Source organism: Pithys albifrons, chromosome 5, assembly GCF_047495875.1.
Source record: "Pithys albifrons albifrons isolate INPA30051 chromosome 5, PitAlb_v1, whole genome shotgun sequence".
Classification (NCBI taxonomy): Eukaryota; Metazoa; Chordata; class Aves; order Passeriformes; family Thamnophilidae; genus Pithys; species Pithys albifrons.
In genome coordinates, this window is record NC_092462.1 from 36,632,309 (window position 1) to 36,656,191 (window position 23,883).

A 23,883-nucleotide genomic window follows, 5' to 3' on the forward strand; every position below is an offset into this window, starting at 1 on the left:
TGATATCAAGAGATGTCATTACTACATCAGTCAGAAAAATCTAGTTTTTTTGAAATGTATGAAGTAGAGCATTTACAGGGTCAAGTACAGTTAAAATTGTTAAAAGTGATGTGATCAGCTGCCACATCTACATGAATTGCAGAAATACATGAATTGCAGAAATTCTTGAAATTCAGAACCCAAAGAAAACTTTCAGAAGTGTGTAATGTATTTTTAACAAATCAGTTTTACAAAGTGTTGAAATACAGTTTCATAGAAAGTGGTTTAAATTAGACACCTAAACTAGGAGAGTGTTTTTGAAAGTCTTGTCGTGTCCAGTTTGGTTGCCTTGGAAATTAAAGCTGTTAGTACAGATTTTTGCAAAAAGTAGACCTTTTCTTTAAGGAGAAGTGCATTTGGGCAATCAAATATTGCAGTGACGCTTATGTTTGTTTTGGAGAGGTTGTTTTGGTTTTTAGTAGTTCAACTTGAATCACTTTTGAATGCATTGAAAGAAACATCATATTCTTTTATTGAATGAAGATACGACATCAGAAACCTTGGCAGAAAAAAGCCCCGTCTTAAATACTAACAAAATCCCTGTCTTCTCCTGTTGTCCAAGAAAAATATTTCTTTTCATCAGCTCAGAATTCTCTTTAGTTTCATGAGTTAGCAACAGCATTAAATTTCTAATTCTTTGGACGACATAACTGTTGAATTGCTATCTGTGACTTCACGTATCAGTTCCATTTTTTTTCCAGATTCTTATCTTACTGGATTTCCTTGCATTTCACAATACTTTTAAGCCTGATGGGGTATGGAGATAGACACAGTTTTATTCTTAGTTTACATTAATTATCTGCATATGTTTTCCACTTCTCTTTATTAATCTCCCTTTCCATGAGTTTTCCTTGAAACTCTTTTTTGCTTCTAGAAGTTCTGTGTTCATTTTCTCTGTATGCTTCTGTTGGTATGATACAGAAGGATGTTTGTCAGATGACCTTTCATGGCAAAATTCTGTTTGTAGTTCTCAACAAGAAGCCAGGAAATTCAAAATTCATAATTACTGGTACTAGAATGTTACTGGCTACCATTTTTCTTGCAGGTGGTGTGACACGGATGACGGTGTCCCTCGTAGTTATTGTCTTTGAGCTAACAGGAGGGCTGGAATATATTGTGCCCCTAATGGCTGCAGTCATGACCAGTAAGTGGGTAGGAGATGCCTTTGGGAGGGAAGGCATCTATGAGGCACACATCCGACTGAATGGATATCCTTTCTTGGATGCAAAGGAAGAATTTACTCACACAACACTGGCTGCTGATGTTATGAGACCTCGAAGAAGTGATCCACCTTTAGCAGTTCTGACGCAGGATAATATGACGGTCGAAGACATAGAAAACTTGATCAATGAAACCAGCTATAATGGCTTTCCTGTTATTATGTCAAAAGAATCACAGAGACTGGTGGGCTTTGCTCTAAGAAGAGATTTAACTATTGCAATAGGTAATTAACTTCCAGTATTGCATTATTATATATGCCAATTTAAATTATTTTATATTATTTTATATTTAAAATAGAATTTACTCTGCGTGTTTCTAGACTTATTTGATGTTTATTTATATATATTATTATCTTCAATACCAGGCTCTGAAATGAAGAAAATGCTCATTGCTTTGTGTCTCTTGTCATAAAAACAAAAGTCATATTCAAGTAGGCCAAAACATCATCTAATTTTTAGGGGTTTTTTGGTTTTTGAGGCCTTTGATAGTATCTCATTTCCTCAAGCGATGCTACACTAACATTCTTCTTCAAAATTGAGTAATTCTAACTTTAGACCAGCAGAATTCTGTGAGAATTACTGTCCGAGTAATCTTTAAATGTATATCCTCTATTTATGGTAGTATGTTATTTATTGTTTTTACAACAACTGAGATTGCACTATGGAGAGACAAGTGCAGTATTAATTATTTCAGCTTTCTGTTTTTCGATTTGTTTGTGTAATGGGAAATTTGTCCTTGGGCATGTGAACATACAAAGCCCTGTTTGGGCCCTCTTTCTCTGGGTAAGTACTAGTGCTTGTGTGATACTTGGGACAGTGCTTTGTACACTAGCAAGAAAAACTACTTTTTTTTTAATAAGTATCTCCTTAACAAAGACACTTGAGAAAGGGACAAATGTCTCCTAAAAGTTTTTTAAAACATATTTTATGAACACAACACTGTTTATAGTTTGGTGAAATTTTTGCCTGTGGTCTTAATAGTATATACACGATGATACTACATGATGTAGGATATATGTGAATGTCCAAAACTTGAAAATTATTGTAGGCACAGTACTGGTTTAATCATGCATTTACTTGGGGAAACTGGGGAATAGCAGAACATTCTTCTAATAATGCTTTTTTTACTGGTAAGACTCATTTCAGTTGCTAAGACCGTACAGTGCAGGTTGCTTAGTATTGGGTTGTGGCTGGCCTTGGAAGAATCATTGTGCCTTGGCAGCCAGGATGTGCTGGGGGGCATCAGGCACAGCCAGCTGGTCAAGGGAGGGGATTGTCCCACTCTGCTCTGCATTGGGGCAGCCTCACCTTGAATATTGTGTGCAGTTTTGGGCACCACAATGCAAGAAAGATATTAAGCTATCAGAGAGTGTCCAAAGGAGGGCCGCAAAGATGATGAAGGGTCTAGTGGGAAGCCGTATGGTGAGTGGTTGAGGTCACTTGGTGTGTTCAGCCTGGAGGAGCCTGTGGAGAGACCTTATTGCAGTCTGCAACTTCCTTGTGAGGGGAAGAGGAGGGGCAGGTATCAATTTCTTCTGTCTGTTGATCAGTGATGGGACCCAGAGGAATGGCCTGAATTTGTGTCAGGGGATGTTTAGGTTGGATATTAGAAAAGGGTTCTTAACCCATAGGGTGATTGGCCACTGGAACAGGCCCCCCCAAGGAGGTGGTCACAGCATCAAGCCTGACAGAGTTCAAGAAGTGTTTAAACAAGGCTCTTAGACACATGGTGAGATTCTTGGGGTGGTCCTGTGCCAGGCCAGTAGCTGGACTTCTAAGATCCTTGTGGTTCCCTTCCAGCTCAGGGTATTCTATAATTCCGTGATTTTGTGAAATAGTTCAGGGTATGGGAAGGAATGCTATTGTCACCAACGTGATGAACATGTGAAGAGGAAGAGGATCCAGTTCACAACAAAGCAAATAAATTCATTATAAACAAGACAACATTTTCAGAGCAGTCAGAAGTTCTTTGGTTTCAAACCAATAATAATTAAAGCCCTTGGAATCATGACAGGAGAGCTGTCAATTGAGATTATTGGCAGTTTCTTCAGGAGTTGTCTCTGCACTTCCTGCATGTTTTTTATGCCTTTCCACCTCTTTGTAGTAAATAAAAGTTACTTATTGGAATGAGAAAAGTAGTCAAGGAATGACTAAATCTGAATGGTTAGATGCCTTTTGTGATTTCTGCACAAAGACTTCTTGGGGATAAAGCAGTGGCTGTGGAAACAGATCAAAGTAGCTTAGATCAGAATATCAGCATCTATAGAATAACATCAGAGTCTGGTATGGTTGATCGATCTATCTGTCTGGACTAACCTACCTTACTCCAAGAATGTAAATTCTTCCTCCTCTGCTGTTTTTCCCCCTTCCCTCTTTTTCTTAAAGAAAGTGCTAGAAAGAAGCAAGAAGGGATTGTTGGCAGTTCCAGGGTCTGTTTTGCCCAGCATACCCCATCGCTTCCAGCGGAAAGCCCTCGACCTTTGAAGCTCAGAAGCATACTTGATATGAGTCCTTTCACCGTGACAGACCACACCCCAATGGAAATAGTGGTGGATATTTTCCGGAAGCTGGGTCTGAGGCAGTGCCTTGTAACACACAACGGGTGAGTAAAGTGGCAGCAATGCTGTTCATTCTATTAGATATGGTAATTTTCACTTGCAGGATCAGAGTATCTGAACCAGGATATGCACCAGGATCATGGTATTTGAACCCCTAAGTTTGGTATTGCAGCTGAGGACCCCAGCTGTTCCATTAAGAACGTGCTGTGCTGTAGCACCCATCTAAAATTGTTACTCCTCCCTTCTATTCCAAGTAAGCAGGCAGATGATTTTAGTAATTGTATGATGTTCTGTTTAAAACTAAGCTGCTGTTCAGCAAGTTTGGTGAGTGCAACTTGCTCATGGAGACAAAACTTGTCTTGCAGAAATTTAGTCTTATGCACTGCACAGTCTAAGGCCTGTATTTCCTCGTTCTCATCTGTGTTTGGGCAGCATACAATGTACCAGCAGCTGTTGAACGTGTACAAATATCTGGGTGCATAAAGAGTAAGGGAGGAAATGATCCAGTCAATATCTCCTCTGGAGTTTAATGACAGTGAATACCACCAAGCTTTGTTTTTGGAATACTAACAATTAAATAACTGCTGTTAGTTCTAGAACTTCAATCTGCAACTTTTGTTTCTACAATGCAAACTATTTCAGGAAGTAATTTTAAGATTTACAATGTTTGTAAATGAAACTATGGGGAGTAGCCTTGTGATTACCCACTAAATAAATCAGCCCCGAGCATGGAAACATAAATGTTCATTTTAACTGCCTCTTATCTAAACTAGTCCATGTTTTTTTCACATGATCTTTTCCGGTGCAGCTGTTCCTTTGCCATTCTGCTTTCCTGTATCTCTTGCATTAAACACTTGCCATGCACCATGCTTCTACCATAGTATCCTGCTTTCCATTTACCATGTCTTTTAAGGCACCTGGGGAGTGAAACATTGTCCGCTCATCCATATGTTTAGGATCAGTGTCCATGGGACAAGAAATCTAAAATGTGGGTGGGACTTATTTTGTTTCGGTGTGGGCAAAAGGACTGCTGGTATAAGTGGCAAATGTTTAAATATTATTTTGGTTTTCAAGCTTATTTTTTTCAGATGTATTTTACATTTATTTTAAATATTCTCCTGCCTTTTTTATTTCTTTGATGCATACCTGTATGGGATGGCAAGTAATGTTTTTAGAAGCATAAAGGATTTTAAAAGCCTTTCTCTGGTAAAGAAAGGACATCATGATCTGACACTTAAAAGCTAGTGCAGGCATGCAGTTATTCTTGTTTTGGGTCTGGAAATTTGAGTTGATAAAACTTCACTTAAGAATATTTACCGTGATAATTTTTTTCTTAGTGTCTGTTGTGTCTGAATGCTGAATCATTAACATCAATGTTCAAATTGGCTTGATCATTCAAAACTATGTCAAACTCTACTACAAATCTTTAACTATTTTATGATGAAGTAGCAGCATGTATGGATACCTTTAAGATTTATTGTCCTATTCAGTTTACAAATTTGTGGTATTCCATGAGTACACAGTCCATTACAACAAGAGCAGATCATAAATAGTAGTGCTGGTGGTATTTAGCTGTGGCTTTGTATAGCCTTGTGGACATCCAGGAGTACTTTGTATTTTGGCAAATTTCCTGCAAACAGAATATACCCACCTAAAGACACCCATCAACATACTGGTTCCAGTCCAGTTCCAGTCCAGATCAGATTGTGCAGGAACTGATGCTGATGACAGAGAAAAGCCTGAGCCTTGCTCTTCCTAATATGTATGAGAATATCCATTCCAGGGCGTTGCTTTAGATTTATACCATCATGAACAAGAAATTTGTTTGAATTCATCTGTTTCTAGGGTCACCAGGTAACCTGGCTCTACAGGGCAGCTTTGAACCTCAGTTGCTATGACTTCCCACAGTTACTACTTTGTTCACCTACTGTGGCTTGTTCAAATGTGAATAATTACCTATATGTGTGAGGAGAAATAACTACTAAAAAAAGGAAATACAAAGCAGATTTTGGTTTCTGTGCCTTTGAAACCCAAAAACATGAATCTGGGGAGAAGGGATAAAATATGCTTCCCTGATGTGTGCCGGATATGAGAAATGTACTGCTCTGGGGTGGTTGAAGAGCCAATTGTGTTCAGCATTTTGGGGCAAAAATAAAAAAGAAAAATCTGGGAAAGGGTACTGACTTTCGAATAAATTTTCATTTAATTATCTCATTAGCTTTCCTGCAACCATTCTTGGGGTTTTTTTATTAGTTTTGAGTTTGGGGTTGGATTTTTTTTTGTTTGATTTGGTTCTTTTTTTTTAGTTTTTTTTTTTGTTTTGCTCTATCTGATCCTTTTCCATTATGATTAGAACTTTTTTTTATTTGATTTCACACAGAGTTATTAGCATAACATGATCTGTTTCAGGATTGTCTTGGGGATCATCACAAAGAAGAACATATTAGAGCATCTCGAGCAACTAAAGCAGCACGTCGAACCCTTGGTGATTAGATATATCAGATCTCATAATTAGACACATTAGAAGTCAGGAAGCATGAAACTTGTGAACTGTTCAGGGCTTTTATGACATCAGCTGAACAATGAAATCATCTTATGCTCAAAATTTGTATTCAACCATAAATATTGCAGTATGTGCAAAATCCTTTTGTAGAAATGAAGCTGTTGAAGTGGGCATGCTGTTAGTCACAACATTAAAGGAAAGTAAACAGTAGACTTCCTGACACTTGTGTTGTTGAGATCACATAGGTCCATCTGGATGATCTACTGATTTCCCCAGGTGGGAAAGGACATGCCTAGGAATACGTTTTCCCCGCCTAATGCAAATTAAGATTTTCATATATGTCAAGTTTTTGCTGATCAGGACAGCTTTAAATAGCTGGTAAATAGCAATGTATCACATCTTTTGAGAAGCAAAGACAAGCACTTTCTAACCACAGCATTAGATCTTCCCTGTAAATCACCCTTTATCAACATGATTTTTTTAAAAATACCCCTTTAGTAAAGTCCTGTGATTTAGGTAAAATCCTGTGATTCTTCTGCTGTTACCTACAGCTGTCAGTGTGCTCCTTTATAAAAAGTTCAGTGATATCCTAAGCCACCAAGTGGCAGGCTACTATGTTGACTATTGATTTCTGAATCTAGATACGGTTTTAATGATGATGTTGTGAACTAACCTTAGATAGGTGGTAGACTCTGTCTTAATTTGGACACTGGTTGCTCGTTACATCTCTACTAAACATATCCACCACATTTAGATGCTTATGTGCAAAACATGCTAATTATGTTCTCATTTGATGCTAATATTTCACAAGTATTTCATGCGTCCTTTAATAAGACAAACTGAAATGTACTAACCAGAATAACAAGGGCAGCAGCTCATTCATTCTGCTCTTTGCTTCTCTTGTGATATTATCCTTTTGGACAGTCTCACTCTATTTGATGTTTCGCAGTTATAATTTTGAAAGACCCTGTCATAAGAGCACTGTAACTAAATTGGAAAATGAAAATGTTCTTTTAGTATTCACAGTTTATTTTCTAAAGTCATGAATTCCGAAAACTATTTAACTGTTGTTTATTTTACAAAAGTTTCATGGCTGATACAGTTTGCTCCTGTGAATACATTCAGCCTGAGCCAGTGCGTCAGACTGGAAGTATCCTTATGGTTTTAAAATGGAGGGAAGGGGAGTTTGATTTGCTGTTAGGATTTTGGGCCATCACTTCTGATGGCTAGGTTGGAACATGTCTCCCTTATTAAATGGGATCAGTATCACTTCTTCATTCCTCTCTTTTCTTTGTCCCTCTTTGTTACTTTTTTGTTGGCATATGCTAATCAAAATCTGATTTTTGTAGAAACAAAAAGTTAAATAAAAATTGTGATGGGCTCTACTTGTATTATTTGTATTTCATTAAAATGGACTACAGCTGTCAGAGACCATCTGATATGGTGTCTCAGCATTGCTGTGTTTTATCAAACTGGTGGTTCCTCAACATTTTGAGAAATAAAATGTTTTTGTTTAAATAAGAAAATCAGGCTGTTTACTTTTGCTCTATTCCTGTCAACAAAAAGGACTTGGCTACAGATTTGTTCTGCTTTATTGTTTTCCTGCTTGGATTAATATCAGTCTTCCATTTATCCTTTTCAGGCGCCTCCTTGGCATTATAACAAAAAAAGATATCCTCCGTCATATGGCCCAGACGGCAAACCAAGACCCCGCCTCCATAATGTTCAACTGAAACCCATAGCTGAGGAGAGAGAGGAAACCGAAGAGGAGGTTCATTTGTTGAATAGCACAACACTTTAGTCTGGGGAGTACTTCTAAAATCAGAGCCGAGAGCCGGGGTTTTGTGTAACAGTGCTGCTGGCAATCAGGAGTCGGTCTGGGGCAGTACGTGGCGAGGAGGAAGGCTGATGGGAGTGTGGGAAGGGAGTGCTGCTGTCCTGCACTGGATGCGTCCCGAGACGTCAGGTCTGCCATGATAGTGCAGTGGGTGAGCCATGCCATTCTCCAGCCCCAGCCTGGTACTTCAGCGTTGAAGAGATGTGTTATTAAATCCCTGTTTCTGGAGGGATTGTTCTGAATTGAGCCATCTTGTGGAGACTGAAAGGTCTTGCCCTTTTTACCATTGAAAACTGTTGTGTTAACTCATGAAACGTATTAACTATTACACATCACCTTTCTACATTCCAGAAGAGCTTTATTTCTCTCTCTCCTGAGCCGTAACAAAGCCTCTTTAAAATTGGTGTGCCCTTTTGAAGCAGTTGTTTCTCATATTGAGATGTACTGTGAGTTACTGAGGTTTGATCACAAGAAGGGAGGATTTTCTTGTGCCATTAAACGTGCAGGTTCGTACATCATGAAATGCTTGGGGCAGTGCAGATCCACTGCAACAAAACCAGATTGATCAGGTAATACCTTGCAAGAACCATGTGAGACTTCTTTCAACACATGTGCTGATGTGATATGAGAAAACTAAAACCAGATGAAACTAGCATTTCAAAGAGAAATACTGGTTTTGCTGCAGAAAATATCAATAATGTGACCTGGTCTTATGCAATTTTTGTATTATTGAAAACACTATGATATATACCAATGTTGTGCAGTATAAGGAAAAATACTGCTATTCTACTAGTTTAAGAGCTGGAACAATTCTGTATACGTGTATCTGGTAAAAACTGCATGCTACAACACTGGAGATCTTTTTTTCCCCCTGTAAAATTTGAGAACAGTCATTTTTAGTTTTTTCTTCTCCACAAAAGATGTTCCACTGCTGACATGGTAGGAAGAAATGTAACTCATAACTTGCACTAAATGTATATTATTTTTATTGAAGTTTTACCATTCTTTATTTATATTTGTATGGATTAAAAGAAATCTATTAAATGAATCAGTTAGTATCTCACATAACTAATTACCTTTTTAATGTGATTTTATAGAGTAATTCATAATCCTCTGCAAGTAATGGAGGATTAGCAAATGTTTACAGCTAGATGAAGGGTTTCAACAAAATGGCTTCTTTATGATCCAACATACATACAAGATCATTTTCAAATATAACTGTCACTGCCGTTACCTTGGATTTCCTTTTTCTTTTACTAGCAGATAACTGGAACAATAATATTAAAATTTTATTTAAAAACAATCTGCAGGGGTTTAAAATTAATAGGAGAAAGCAACTATGACATTGCTTTTGACTCCTTTTTTTTTCCCCCAACTATACTGAGGTGTAAATTATATGTAGCCACACCTGAGCAGCCAGGCAGAATTGAATCCAGTACTTGAAACTTTTGCAGGACTTTAAAATTCAGCAGCAACACACACACTAGCAAGGTGAACTCACAGATCCCTAACTTCTTTACAGTAGATTATTTTATTTCATACTCATTTTATCAAGTTGCCACCACCACCACCACAAACACATGCAGAGGAAAAAAGGCAATATGCTATAAACCTAACCTAGAGAGGAAAAAAATTAAGAAATCTGGCTGACAAAAATCATGTTCTGTAATAGGGAGTTTGGTGAAATTTTCTTCTTTTAACTGCAAATTCGCAAAAAATAAGAACTATAAGTATCTTTAGTGTATTCATCACAGTTAGTACCCCAAACATCTTTATTCAGCAAGTACTCAGTATGATTTTATCTTAAGTACAATAACACACTAAACCAAAATTCTGGTACTTTTGGCAAGCTGCAAAATAATGCCTTTACTTAAGTAAGTGCACTGCTGAATTTTAAATGATTTTTTGTAGTAAAAAACTGCCACTGACATTTGATCATCTCATCTCTAGGAGCAACTGGAACCAGTAGAAAGTAAAATGTGGCAGTGGGCTCACAGTGATCAGGCCCTGTATTGAAACCAGGTTTGGAACTGAAAGAGGGAGTCGGGCTTGTTAAAACTGAAGCGTTGCAGCAACTGGCTGCACATTTTCATGTGGAGTCAGTGCTGGTGGTTAAAAATTTGGTACGTTGGTTACATTGCATGAGCCTGAAGAAAATTCACAGAGTGGGATTTGGCCCATTTCCAGAAGACAACTCTGGTCGTTGTCTGTGACACCAATTTCTCTTTGGTTTTTCTCCCACAGTGGAAGAATACAAATACACTACACATAAAAAATCCCTTTAAATCAGTTTGAAAATTTTGCCATGTTTAATGCTATTGTAAAACACTGCTGTGTGTGCTGTATTAACTTGCACCTAATTCTAGAGACTGTACTGTCTGCATTAAAATACAGTTCACATCCCTGCTGTGTTTTATAATTTCTGTGTGATTCCCGAGTGCTGCATATAAATTGTGCATCTCTGTTTACTCTTTTTAACCTGCTAAGCTTTCCCTGTTGACACATAAGATGTCTTTTGGTAAACATACAGTAGAGGTTCAGGTAAGGAACTATGTGTGCCTGTGCTGTGCAACAAAAAAATCCTAATGTAATACTTGCAGCGCCTTACTCAAGTTACTCATTTGGAAAAAACCCCATGGTGGATGGGAGGGGAAATGTGTCAGCATTTTTTATTTTTTAAGCCATTCAGATACTGGTTCATGAAGAATGCATTCTTTGTTAATCTGTGATGTTGCCTAGAGCTGTATTTAATATTGATCTTAATGTTTTTATTTATAATAGTGTGGTAGAGCTGCATATCATTACAGTAAAAATTCTTATTACTGTGATGATTTAATCAAACATTAAAAACTTCTGTATGACCATTTATTGTTCTGTCATGTTTTCTCATTTTTTTCACAATATTTATGTTGGTTTTGCATTTATTTTCCCCAAAAGAAAACTAACTAGGAATTTTACATACAAAACTAGTAAGCAGGTAAAGAATGAATTTTAGGAGGTGCAGTCTTTGCAGTGTCTAGCATTTGCTACAAAGCAGTAACCAAATCAACCCAATCACACAGGTCAGTATTAAGAAGGGTTTTTTTCCCAAAGTAAACATTAAAATTTTTATTTTAATTTTAGGATAGTTGAGTTTCCTGATTTAAAATAGTTAAAAGTAGATTATGCTTTTATTGTCTAGAAGCCAGCTGTTGACAATGTATGTCCACAGAATGGCCTGGGTTGGAAGGGACCTTCAAGATCACATGGTTCCAACACCCCTGGAGTGGGCAGGGACACCTTGCACTCTTGAACACCTTCAGGGCTGGGGCATCAGGATAATCTGTTCCAGTTTTACTACTTTAATAAAAAATTCTTCCTTCTATCTGGTCTGAATGTACTCTCCTTCCTTTCAAATCTATTACCTTTGTCTTGTCAACAGGCCCTAATAAAGTCTGTCCCCAATTTAGTGATGTACAGCACTTCAGTAATTTTTCAGTTGGTGTAACAGATTTTTTTATCTCCATCAGGCTGAGTATGGATTTTCAGTTTAAGGTCCCCATTGCTGCAGATCGAAGTTGACATTTCAGTAAGAGTGCAAAAGGTGAATTTTTAAGGTCCCTTCCAACACCAACCATTCTACGATTCTACTTTTTTATTACTTCTATAATTTACAGGGCATTAACATGAAGGTCTATTCTATTTGAAACATAAAAAAATAAGATTTTTAAATATTAAAAAAAGTATTTTTACATATAAAACAAAATTCCTGCAGTCTGAAAGAGGCACTCTCTGCTTCTGCTTGAATAAATGGAACATATGTATGGTGAGTGAAAGGGGTGAAGTAGAGGAGCTTGTTCATTTAGAACTGAATATACTCTTCTGCACCACTCTAACCTACATTGTGAATTGTATGCTAATTCACACTACAAGGGAGCTTTGGAGGTACCATCCTTGACTAAAAAATAGGAGCAACTTAAAAGTTTGAGCATGTTGCTCATGGCCTTTATTTGTCAGTAGTAATTAGTATTAATTACTGTCAGTAGTAATGATGTGAATTACTACAATGAAAGTCACTGTATGGTGGCAGGTCTGTTGAGTAAGAGCAAATGTTATTTTCCATTGTTCCTGGACTGTGATTTCAATCAGTTGCCCGAGAATAAAACTCATAGAGCTGTGGGACTATGAACTTGAAAACATGTCTTCCATTTTGTACAAAATCCCTTCGGTTCCATTTTTAAATGTCCAGATTAGTGCTGAAAACAGAGGATGACAATTTCTGATGAGCAAGGTAGCAAGTCCAGTGGAATCCCCAATTTCACTTGTACTGTCACTTAGCTTTCCTTCATTCCATTTGTTTGCCCGCAGCTGAGCCCGCGGCAGCCCTGCGGGAGCGCCGGGCTGGGGCTGCGGAGCGGCACCGCCGTGGCCCGGCAAGGGGCTGCGGGCTCCGTGTGAGTGCGGGGACAGCCGGAGTGCCGGCCCCGCCGCCGCGGGTACCCCGCAGTGAGCGCAGCCCTGCCCCGCCCGCGCCTCTCCCGCCCGGCCCCGCCGCGCAGCCACCACCGAGAGCCGCCCGTTCCTTAGAAAAGCTTTACTGACCCCCAGACGCCGCCACCGGGTACAAAAGGCCACACAAACACACAAGACACGGCCGTGCCCCACCCCTGCCCCGCGTCAGGCTCAGGGCTCCAGCTGGTCCAGCCCCTCCGCCCGCCGGCTGCCCAGGTGCGCCTCGATGATCTCAGCAAAGAGGCTCCTCTTCAGCAGGGTGTAAGCGAGCGGCAGCAGCTGGCCCACCGTCTTGTGGAAGTACTGCAGGAGACAGGGACACAAGAGCAGCCAGCGCATCAATGGCTTTGTTTATCCCTGGAGCAGCCCCCGCTCCGGGCTCTGCCCACCTCACTCCTCCCTCCCATCGCTCCCGAAGCGGCTGAGCACGACCCCAGGCCACACCTGTCACAGCACAGCAAGGGCAGGTGGGGCTGCCTGAGCTGCAAACCTATTTTTAGCGGTGCAAGAGATGACAGTGCCATTACAGCACACAGAGCCCCAGCACGATGAAGTCCTGTGTCCTGTCACGGTCCCCAGCACGATGAAGTCCTGTGTCCTGTCACGGTCCCCAGCACGATGAAGTCCTGTGTCCTGTCACGGTCCCCAGCACAAGCGGATCACAATGGTAGGTGTAGTAACCATTTAAGTGCTTCAAATGCATAAGCGTCAGAGCACATTTTGCATTTGCAATGATTATTGCACATGCAAGCACATTACACCTCTCCTATGAAAGGGACCAGATTTCAGTCCCGTCCATGTCTTGGGCTACAGATAAAGGTGTCAGTCTGACTGTTAGCAAGGCAACAGGCAGGCTCCAGTCAGAACTGGAAAGCAGCTCCAAGTAGGAGCTCCAAAGCAGACAGGGACCAAAACACGGGATACCTTAATTTTTGAGGCTGCTGCTTTGGCCCTTCTGTTTACTAAACAAGAAAATGAAGGCTTCTATTTTTAAAAAACAGTTGCAGAGTTACAGCTGTTTCAAATTGCTGCCTAAGATAGACAGAAGATCCAACTGTTAACACCTAATTTGTTGTTGCAGGACTTTGTCAGGGGTTAGTCTCATGTGCCAAGAAGCATGAAGTGTGAAAGTCCGGTGTTTGCCTTCACCTACTCAGCCCACTGGGAGGAACTGTACCCTTCACTGCCCTTCCACTTGCAGTAAAGATTTAAGCAGCTGAAGTAGACTAGTCACTGAACAAAGGGTCCTACATTAGTAGAGTATCAGAGGAAAATACTACACATTTTCAGATGCTGTTCAGAACTTAAGAGAGGAGGGGCAGGAAAGAGACATATTAGTAGTTTAACAGTGTATAGAAAGACCAAGTTTTCCTTCACTTCAATGACTAAACATTTTAACTAATATTCAGCACAGCACTTCTGGGCCTGCATTTAGTATTGAAAGATAAAAATCTTTCACAACACTCTAGAGCACCAATTAGCCAATACTGTTGTTGCAAGAAGCTATTTTACAGGGATGTTTCTATGACCATCCATCCCTATTAGGTTGACACTGGAACTTCATGTGTCATTTTCTAGCCATAGTCTGATTAGACATGACCATTTTCATCAACAGGGCAGTGGCTAATACAGAACAAATACCACTGAGTAGACAGACCCTTTATGTGTAATTAAGTTCTATTAAGTCATGATATTGATGTCAAGGATATTAAGTCAATATTGATGATATTCATTGTTAACACAGAAACAGGGAAGAGATCCCAGGTGGAAGGTGCCCTACACAGCCAGAGGCAGTGCAGTCAGGCAGCTGACCTGGATTCACATTTTTTTCAGCTGGGGTTACTACAAACATCAGTCTGTTTCTTGACCCTGTTGACTTTGGGTGCTTGTGCATAGGCACAAGTAGCTGGGGACAGGGGTCTCCCACTGCTCAGTGTATTTGGATCAGACATTTTGCATTCTACTTCTGGATTGCAGGATTGGGCTTTCATATGTACAATTTTAATTTCAACATGGAATGATGTCATAACTGTGACTTCTTAACAGTCTTCACAAATTAAGAATATTCTTGTAGACTTATACAATTCCTAGGGATAATTATTCTACAACAAAGAACAACTCTTGGTCCATGTATAAAATAATGCATAATTTTGTGAAGTATGATTGTTGTAGTACTCACATGTGATCCATAGCAAAACAGGTCCATACCCAGCTCATATCCCATTCCATAGTCACATTCATCATTAGCAAACTGAACAAAGGTCAGCATTTCTTGTATAGGTGCAAAGGCCTTTACCCTCTCATCATCAGTAGGAGCCTCAACAATAGCCTTGCAAATTTTTCTAAGATTAGCTGCAAAAAAAAAAAGCAAATGTCCAGATGTTTAAATAAGTAAATTTAAGATTGTACAGAGTAGTCTATGGCAAAACCATATCTGTGTACCACACTTAGATGTGAACTAAGTGGGCACACCCTGAACTGCTGGTGAAAAAGCTTCCCCCTTGGCTGCTCATTCTTGCCCCATGCCCGACCCTCTCAGCTCTCACATAGAGGGAGACAAGCATCTGTGTGGTGAACTTACATCAGGGTACTGATGTTGGTTAAAGCAACAGTGGGAGAAGAGGATGGGTAAGAAATAAAGCAACAAATCACTGAATGTAGATCAGTTTTTTGGATACACTTGTGCACAGCTGTGCCAATACAAAATGAAAAGATCATCTAAACTACTACTTCAGGAATTATTTCATGTTTCATTGATTCTCATCCGGTTCATCTAAAGACAACACTTTTTTTGCTCAGGTATGGTTTAAGACTCCTACCTTTTACTCCCACCACTCACTCCAAGTAGAAAAGATGAATGCAGTTTGTTTTTTGCAGTGTCTGTGACTGAAGGTCATTAAGTAAAGCAGAAGAATAGAGTAAACAAGATATTTACCATTTGTTTCAGGAAGTTCTCTGTACCCAACATCATTTTTGTCAACAGGAACGACTAGACCTGCTCCATGAAATGCTTTGGTCACCACCTAAGTAAAGAGACAAGCCATAGACAATAGCACCATAAGACAGTACTGTGACATAAAACCATTCACCTCATTAAACACTAACACCTGACTGCTGGTGGGCAAACCTAATACAGTGCCTTAGCTCCAGGACATCAATTCAGTTTCAAATAGTATTTTAGTTACTTTTAAGTACTGAGGTTTAAAAAAACTGCAAACTCCATTTCAGGTTCTGAAATCTAGGAACCTTTGTAGTCACTTGTGTAACACCGTACCACATTTGTTTAGTCACCTGCTACCATAATTATTTCTGATAGGTATGCAAAACTATTACTATCCATACTATCCTTAATGATCCTGTTTCTAATAGATCCAGCCCAACTATTTATAACAATCTTCCATTTTAACCAGTTTTCTCTGTGCCCTCTATTTGTTTTACTTTTCAGACTATTGCCCTTATTGGATTTTTTTGGTAGTTGTTTGTTCTTTTTGGTTTGTTTTAATTGAATGCCAAGCTATGGTTCACAAGAGTCATGTGTTTTTCATTTAATCCTATTATTTAGAACAAACTTGTATTAACCTTCCCTCTCTTGAAGTTTTATAGAGCTGATTAGCTGCGGAAATTCTTAAATGAAGCATCCCTACTGACTAGAAGAATGAGGAAAAAAACAAAACCCAAACAAACAGGAAAGTAAATGAAAAAAATTAAACAGAACTTAGTTCTCTCCAGTAGATGAGCAAAGTCATACTTTCTTATCTCTCTGTTTCATCTTCATGGTTTTTTGTTCCAGAGAATAACCCAGATCTTTTGCTGTCCTTGTTAGCTTTTCATCTATGTCTTTCAAAAGAGCACTTTTCTTTTTATCGGTCACTTCTTTAAGTTTTTTTGACAAAAATAATCTGCAAACAGAAAAAAACATGTCTTAATAGAAAACAAACAAACAAAAATCATTAGCCTTTTAAACACTAAACCTCCAGACCTTAAAATGAAGATGAGCAGTCCTGAGTTTATTTATATAGAGACTTGGAAATGCAAGCCTCTTGAAGAAATAAAATAGTTTGGCACAGACAGTACTTGGGCATTTCTCATCTGTATCTGCATTAGAATTTAGTTTATGCAATCAGCAGGTGCTGAAGATTCTCCTGAACTTAGTAGCTCGTCATTTATCTTAAGAATTCAGTTTGCTGCTTCAGTGCCATTTACACCATTTGTCATTCACGTCATGCACACAAATATATATTTATGAGTTTCCTCATGGTGTTTTCAAAACAGATGTCCTCATTTAACTCTGCACAGCACAAGGATTCTTTTGCAGCAGCCATTATTCAGCCTGCTTTCACTGACTGACACGTGTCTGTCCTTGGAGAGCTTTCCGTTTTTAACCAGCAGGGATGAGATCTACATTCCTGACATGGGACCATGTAAAGCTTCATGAATCATTCTCAACTGCATATCCATGTAAATGTTATCCTGCCCCAGGTTGGAAATGGCACTTCTTGTAGTTATTCATTATACACAAAAATAAAGTATTTTTATGTAGGCAAGATTAAGAGCCAGATGCTACAGCAACATTCAGATCTTTTTCACCACTGTTTGAGACGCTCTTTCTTTACTTACGAAGTATTTTAACACACCCACTGGGTATATTTTTTCCTTAGGAAAAAAAAAATAGAGCCTAACCCTGCCAACATATTTAAAGAATGAGATAATTAGCACTTATGTATTTAATTTCTGAAAGGAAAACACTGTATAAAAACCTACAAAGGCTTTTGGAGAACCTTAAAACTTGTTAGCAGTGGCAGAAAATGAGGGTTTCTTGAGAAACATACATAATGAGTTAGCTGCATTATTTCACACCTCCCAATTAACAGTTTTTTTCTATTCTATTTTTTATAAATAAAAGTATGAACCTTACTTGACTGCTGCAAAGACATTATCACCAACTTGTGAAATCACGCAGCCCTTCTTGGCTTCATTTGCACCGACCCACACTGGGAGCTCATCTGGCACATCCCTATTGAAGAAAACGTACACACATTCAAGCTGTGTCCATTTCTCTTATTTCAAAGCAAAAGTAACTTGCTCCCTCACCATGGTGCCATCTCCTTCAGAAACCTCCCAAGAAATGTCCTTAGACCTAAAGCTCTAAAATCTTGCAGCATGCCTTGAAGAGAGCTTGCAATCATACATGCAGAGGGAATGCATGTTCCCTTTGACCTTTTCGTCCAGGTAACATGGTGAAAAGTTAAAGATTAGTAAGTGAAGGTGCTCTGGATGGCTGGGGGAGGTAGTTTAATAAATATTTTAATCTAGTCTTCAACTCCAGTATCATGTGTTAATATCCTGTTACTGAAGAGAAAGATTCTTGTTTGATGATAAGAGCACAATTCTTAAATCAAATCTCATGGAAAAAAGAGGACAGAAACTATGAATAATTATAGCCCTGCAAGAGCATGTAGGAAATTAAATACCTGAAATATCCCATGTGATACTGTGTTTTGCTATCCCCAATGAGTATAGTCTGGAATTCTGGGGGATCATAGAAGAATCTCCAATGAAGATTGAAGTTCACATCTGCTGATTTTGCTTTTTTGTGTTTTCCAGCAAGAATATCATATGGTCCAACCAGTTTAAGTCCAACATTTGACACAAGTGCATCTGAAAAGCAAAGTATGAATTGATTTACATTCTGGTGGGTGCATATCTACACTCAGTTCCTGTGTCACTCAGGTATCAAAAACCTCCATAAATTCAGTCAAACACAAATTGCCAGGCAAAGAAAGTTTAGACATTCTCTTGTCTAGGTAGCTTTCATCTGACAGTTCAGTTATTACACTTCTCATAAGTAGTAGCCATCCACAGTTCAATGTCTGGACAGAGATCAGTGATGAATGGTGTCCTTCAGGACTGGGAGCAATACTGATTAATATTAATCTTTATCAAATTACACAAGACAGTGGGATCACATGCACCATTAACAGATTTGCAGATGACATCAATCCAAGTGCTGCAGTTGACACACCTGAAGGATGGGATGCCATCCAGAGGAACCTGGACAAGCTTGAGAAATGGACCCATGGGAATCCTATTCATTTTTAGTAAGACCAAGTGCAAGATGATGCATCTGGGATGGGGCAATCTCTGGTACCAATACAGGCTGGGGGATGAACAAATACAGAGCAGCCCTGCTGAGGACTTGGGGAGTGCTGGTGGATGAGAGGCTGGACCTGAGCTCGTAATGGGCACTCCCAGCCCACAAAGCCAATGTATTCTGGGCTGCATCAAAAGCAGCGAGGCCAGCGGGTGGAGGGAGGGGATTCTGGTCCTCTGCTCCGCTTTCACAAGACCCCACCTGAAGTGCTGCATCCAGCTCTGGGGTCCCCAGCACAGGAAAAGACCTGGACCTGTTCGTGTGGGTGCAGGAAGATGATCAGAGGGCTGAAGCATCTCTCCTGTGAAAACAAGCTAAGAGGGTTTGGGTTGCTCAGCCTGGAGAAGAGGCTCCAGGGAGACTGCAGCCTTTCACTACTTTAGGTACTGAAGACAGGGACAGACTTCTTAGCAAGGCCTGTAGCAATAGGACAAGGGGTAATGGTTTTAAACTGAAAAAAAAAGGGTAGATCAGTCTAGATATAAGGAAGAAATGCTCTGTCCTCAGAAACACTCAAGGCCAGGTTGAACAAAGCTCTGAGCAACTTGGTCTAGTTGAAAATGTCCCTGCTTATTGTAGGGGTTAGACTAGGTACCTTTGAAAGGTCCCTTCCAATCCAAACCTTTCTATGACTCTAAAAAACCCTGTCATTTCTAGAGCACACACAGATGCTACATTCTGTTATATAATAAATTTGAGGTTGAAACCCAGATTTAGCAGTGCTTGCAGCAAGTTAAGGACTTTTCTGCCTCTCATCCCACCAGCAAGGAGACTGGAAGTGCACAAGAAGCCGAGAGAGGACACAGCCAGGACAGATAACACCAAGTGACCAAAGGAATATTCCACAACCTATGGCATCATGCTCAGCACATAAATTAGGGGGAAGAAGAGGGGGTCATTTGGAGCGATGGTATTTGCCTTCCCAAGGAACTGTTACCTGTGACAGAGCCCTGCTTTCTTGCACTTGACTCAACACCTGCCTGGCCACAGGAGTGGTGAATGAATTTCTTGTTTTGCTTTGCTTGTGCACCTGGCCTTTGCTTTTCCCACTAAACCCACACATTTACTCGCCTTCACCCTTCTGATTCTGTCCTCTATCCCATCAAGAGGAAGTGAGCCAGTGCTTAGTTGTTGGTCAGGGTTAAAACACAACAGATAAGGAAACTTGAGTTCCATACCAAACATGTTAAATGTACCCACAAGACACACAGATTTAAACAACAATTACATTCTACTGCATAATTTAAGTAATTGTATTTTAGAAAGCTTGAAGTGTACATCTGATTATATCCAGGATTCCTGTTTACACTCAAATAAATATCATCCTGCATCTTAACCAAAAACTGAAGCTGCATTAGAATGCATCTGACTACCTCCAGTTTGTATGCTTTCAGGCTGCTTTTGAAGGTTAGAAAAGACAAGATTTAAAACCTCACCACTTGGTTTCTCAGGATCTAGTTCCTCACAAAACTTCCAAAACTTGTAGAAGTCCTCAGGCAGTCTAAGCCGATAGCATGTTTCTGCTTCTTGACAAAGACTATCGGGAATATCTGCCTGATTTGATCTTCTCTTCTTGACAGCTCCATTTTTTTCACTCTGTAAATAAAACAAAACAAAACAAAAAAAAAAAAACACAAAACAAACCAGAGTCAATTAGTTGGTTTCTGTCAGCACTACCAAAGAATTTTATAAAGCTTTTATATTCACAGAGGAACAATGATTAAGACTATAAGGGCATATTTGTTAGTTAAAGCAACATATATACAGGTTAGAACATCTATTTTGGACAGAATCCATTAAAAGTGCAGTCTCTGACATATGCCAAACATGTATGAAGTAGCAAAGCGCTACTTTTATATTAGTGGGTCAATATAACCAACAGCAGCACTTCTAATAGTTAATTAAGCAAAGGACTAAGCAACCCCAAATGAGTTTTACATTACTTTAAAATTACCATTTCGGATCCCGCAGCAGCCTGCATCTGGCAAACTTATGTCTTACAGACAGCTGAAAATAGGGACACCATTTTGTCCTGTCTGGTTAAATGACAGGACAAAAATCCTCTTGTCTCTGCTACCTGAACTACTGCGCCACTTGACATCAGGAGCCGAGCAGTTTACAAAGCAGCACTTGAAAAGCAGGTCAGAACTGAAGCTGCTGTTAATGCTGTAACATGAACCGAGGCAGGCTAGGAAATGGTCCATACTGAGCACACGCTCCACCACGGCGGTAGCCACACCTACCCCATTCCCAGGTAAGTCTCCAAGAAATGGTAGGAATGGTTACCTGCCCCCTCCCACTTGAAAGAATAAAAATAAAATAATTTTTGAAAGCAGCAAGGTTTCTTTCCTGTTCTTAGGAGAGCACAATGCGGTGGACACTTCCCCTCCGAAGCGGGGCCGCCGCTAGGTATCCAGCGACATCGAGTGCTCCGCTCCAGCGCATCCCGCCGGGATGGTGCGGCGGCCGCCGGGCACAGCGCGGCTCAAACGCGGCGGTCCCGGGAGAGGCCCAGCGGGAAGAGCGGCTGCCGGCAGGAGAACTGAGGCCCCTCGGGTTTTCCTCACAGCCACGGAGCAAATCAGAGCGAGGAGCAGTGAGACTACGACAAGGCACACACGCCGCCCAGGCCTGCGGCCCCTCGGAGCTGCCCCGGCCCCGACCCGGGGTGTCTCGGCCCGCGTCCCGCCGCCCCACCTGCTCTGCGGTCGCTCCCGCCGCGCCGCGCGGCCTCCGCTTCCCGCCACCTGCCATGCGCCCGCGCCGCCCGCATCCCGCGCCCGCCGCAGCGCGCGCTCCGCGCCTGCGCGTGCCGCCGCCCCCTGGCGGGGAGGGAAGAGGGACAGCCCGGCACGGCACACACCGCACAGCCCCGGGACGGGGACAGCCCGGGACGGCATATACAGCACGGGGCCGGGACAGGGACAGCCCCGGCACGGCACAGACCGCACAGCCCCGGGACGGTGACGGGGACAGCCCCGGCGGCGGCACACATAGCATGGGGCCGGGTCAGGGACAGCGCCGGCACAGGGACAGGGGTAGCCCGTCGCGGCACACAGGCCTGGGACAGGCATGGCCTGCACTGCCCACACGGCCCCCTGCTGCACACGCCTCGAACTCACCGCCCTGTGCCCTCCGCGGTACAGACACTGCCCGGACACACCTGGAGGATGTTTTTTAACTCTTAATGACATTCACGCACCAATTCCTGTAACAGGAGTTAGGGTGGCATATTGGGATGAGGCAGAGGAAGAGGGATTACCCGAAATGCAATCTTCCCTTCAGAACCAAGGGCGTAAGAGAGAGGAAGCGATACTGGCTTTCAGTGCACCGAAAAGAAAAAAAAAAAACTCAATCCCCTAATCCTGTACTTTAACACTTGACAGCTGCCAGGAATGTACAAGCACCATCAGATAATTCCTGTTCCCATGGAAGAACGAGGCAGGCATGTATGAGGCATCACAAATGGGACACGCTCCTCAGCTGGGGCAGCACATAATTCCATTATGCAACCCCCACTTACTTTGCTGAGGCACCTCGTGTGGGAACACGCCTGGAAAACCAGAGGCACAGGGAAGCTGGTTATATATAAACCTTCACTTCTTTGTTTCAGTAAGTGAGATCGCAGTGGCTTTATTTAAAGAAACAACGTAGTTGAGCTAGAGGAATTGCTGAATTCATACTGTCTGCCAGAATTATGTATAAATAGAGATTTTTTCATCTTGCCCTCTGTTGTATTTGCTGTGCTATAGATTGTTAGCTTGGGTTTGGGAATGAGCTGCAGTGCCTTTCAGCCACCTGACAGCTACAAGACTAACACAAAAGCTTGATTATGTTAAGTCAGACAAAAGCATTCTCTATTAAGAGTTACACTCAAGTCAGGAATCTTGATCCTGACTGACGATGGTACTGCCTGTACATTAAACAGTGAAGTTTGCTATCACGTTGGTGCAGAAAAATCAGTGCCAAAGTCTTCTCTCTCTGGTGGAAAAATTATTGTTTAAATCAGCATATTTATTGTTTGTTTACCAAAATCCTGTGCACAAGGAAGGAATACTCAATTTCAAATCCAAGCCTTGTTTAAGGGTTGGGTTACATTTCATCACCTGAGGTTAAGCAGAAATGAGGTACAAAAGCTTACGAAGAAACCACAAACCTAATTTTCTTTCTGAAAAGTGTCAGGAGCACTGGCTTGAGGTTTCTTTGGGAAATGCTTTCTAATATTAGTCTTACTCCATAATTTCTAGTATACTAAACCTTAGCCATAATGGCATCTGAAGGAATCATGTGCTCATGTTCTTCTTTCAGTGTTTACTGCACATAATTTTGAGTCCCACAGTTACAGTTCTACTGAGGTGAAGGCAAAAGTGACATGGGAAGGATAGCCCAAGCATGCCTCATGACTTAGCCTGGTGTCTCAGGTGTGTATTCCTGCCACATTAGTCTTCTGCTACAAAACATGGAAATAAGGTCAGTGTGAGAGCTTCTGCCTTTATTTTGGGTCAAGAAGAAAGCAGAGCCTTTTCAAAGTTTTCCACCTTCACATAGATTGACTTTTGCTCTTACAACATTTTACATTATAGAATTGAAACAGAAGTAATGTAAGCATGAAATTAACTTATAGTGGCCTCATTTTAGGTATGCCAATCTCTCAAAAGGCAAAGCTATACTAGAAAAAATGCAAACTGATTAGAAAAATACATCTGTGTTGCCTTACTGTTGATATTAGTGCTAGGTCTCAAATGCCTAACTTGGCATTTACTTGACTTCACCACTTCACTGAAGATACAGCTCATGAGCTTTATTGATCAGTTGATTATTTTATTATTGTTTTCTCCACATAAGCTATTAAAATCTCTGAGCGCACCTCCCTGCTAGAACAGCCTGCAGTTTAGTGATACCCCAGGAGAGAAAAACCACAATCCAGGAAAGAAGATACTCAATATTCTCCATATGAAAAACTTGGTCTCCCATGCTTTCCCAGGCAAGTACTCCAGCCACTGAATTATTAGTTAAGAGTAGCTGTGTTTGCCTATATTTAAGATAAAATGGGACTTTAAAAATATTTGTGTATGTGCATATAA

At 40.7% G+C, this 23,883-nt stretch overlaps 2 protein-coding genes and 1 long non-coding RNA gene across 9 annotated transcripts in view; 2 read left to right on the forward strand and 1 right to left on the reverse strand.

The window, feature by feature from the left end:
* The window catches only part of CLCN3 (chloride voltage-gated channel 3), a 68,517-nt gene extending 57,494 nt beyond the window's left edge, over positions 1–11,023 (forward strand). For 2 of the 4 annotated variants that reach the window (XM_071556230.1, XM_071556231.1), the window contains 4 exons: positions 1,085–1,483; positions 3,645–3,861; positions 6,227–6,302; positions 7,963–11,023. In XM_071556230.1, the coding sequence (XP_071412331.1) occupies positions 1,085–1,483; positions 3,645–3,861; positions 6,227–6,302; positions 7,963–8,121 (851 nt within the window). In that variant the 3' untranslated portion in view covers positions 8,122–11,023. The remainder of the gene's footprint in view (positions 1–1,084; positions 1,484–3,644; positions 3,862–6,226; positions 6,303–7,962) is intronic. The other 2 variants (XM_071556232.1, XM_071556234.1) reach the window with 1 other exon arrangement.
* HPF1 (histone PARylation factor 1) lies at positions 11,009–22,027 on the reverse strand. 4 transcript variants are annotated; one of them, XR_011697911.1, is made up of 9 exons: positions 21,497–21,880; positions 20,236–20,395; positions 18,120–18,306; positions 17,564–17,662; positions 16,397–16,547; positions 15,584–15,671; positions 14,828–15,000; positions 12,739–12,951; positions 11,009–12,392 (listed from the first exon to the last, which is right to left on the reverse strand). XR_011697911.1 is itself a non-coding variant. In XM_071556236.1 (8 exons), the coding sequence occupies exons 1-8, from the start codon at positions 21,797–21,799 to the stop codon at positions 12,820–12,822; spliced, it is 1,293 nt and encodes a 430-aa protein (XP_071412337.1). In that variant the 5' UTR covers positions 21,800–21,880; the 3' UTR covers positions 11,009–12,819. The 4 variants fall into 4 exon arrangements, 3 of the variants coding, with proteins under 3 accessions (XP_071412337.1, XP_071412336.1, XP_071412338.1); XM_071556236.1 differs by having other exon boundaries at positions 11,009–12,951; XM_071556235.1 differs by lacking the exons at positions 11,009–12,392; positions 12,739–12,951 and adding an exon at positions 12,981–13,281 and having other exon boundaries at positions 21,497–21,891.
* Positions 22,028–22,330: 303 nt separating this feature from the next.
* Positions 22,331–23,883, forward strand: part of LOC139671873 (uncharacterized) — a 33,685-nt gene continuing 32,132 nt past the window's right edge. The window contains exon 1 of the long non-coding RNA XR_011697802.1: positions 22,331–22,411. This is a non-coding gene — a long non-coding RNA (uncharacterized lncRNA). The remainder of the gene's footprint in view (positions 22,412–23,883) is intronic.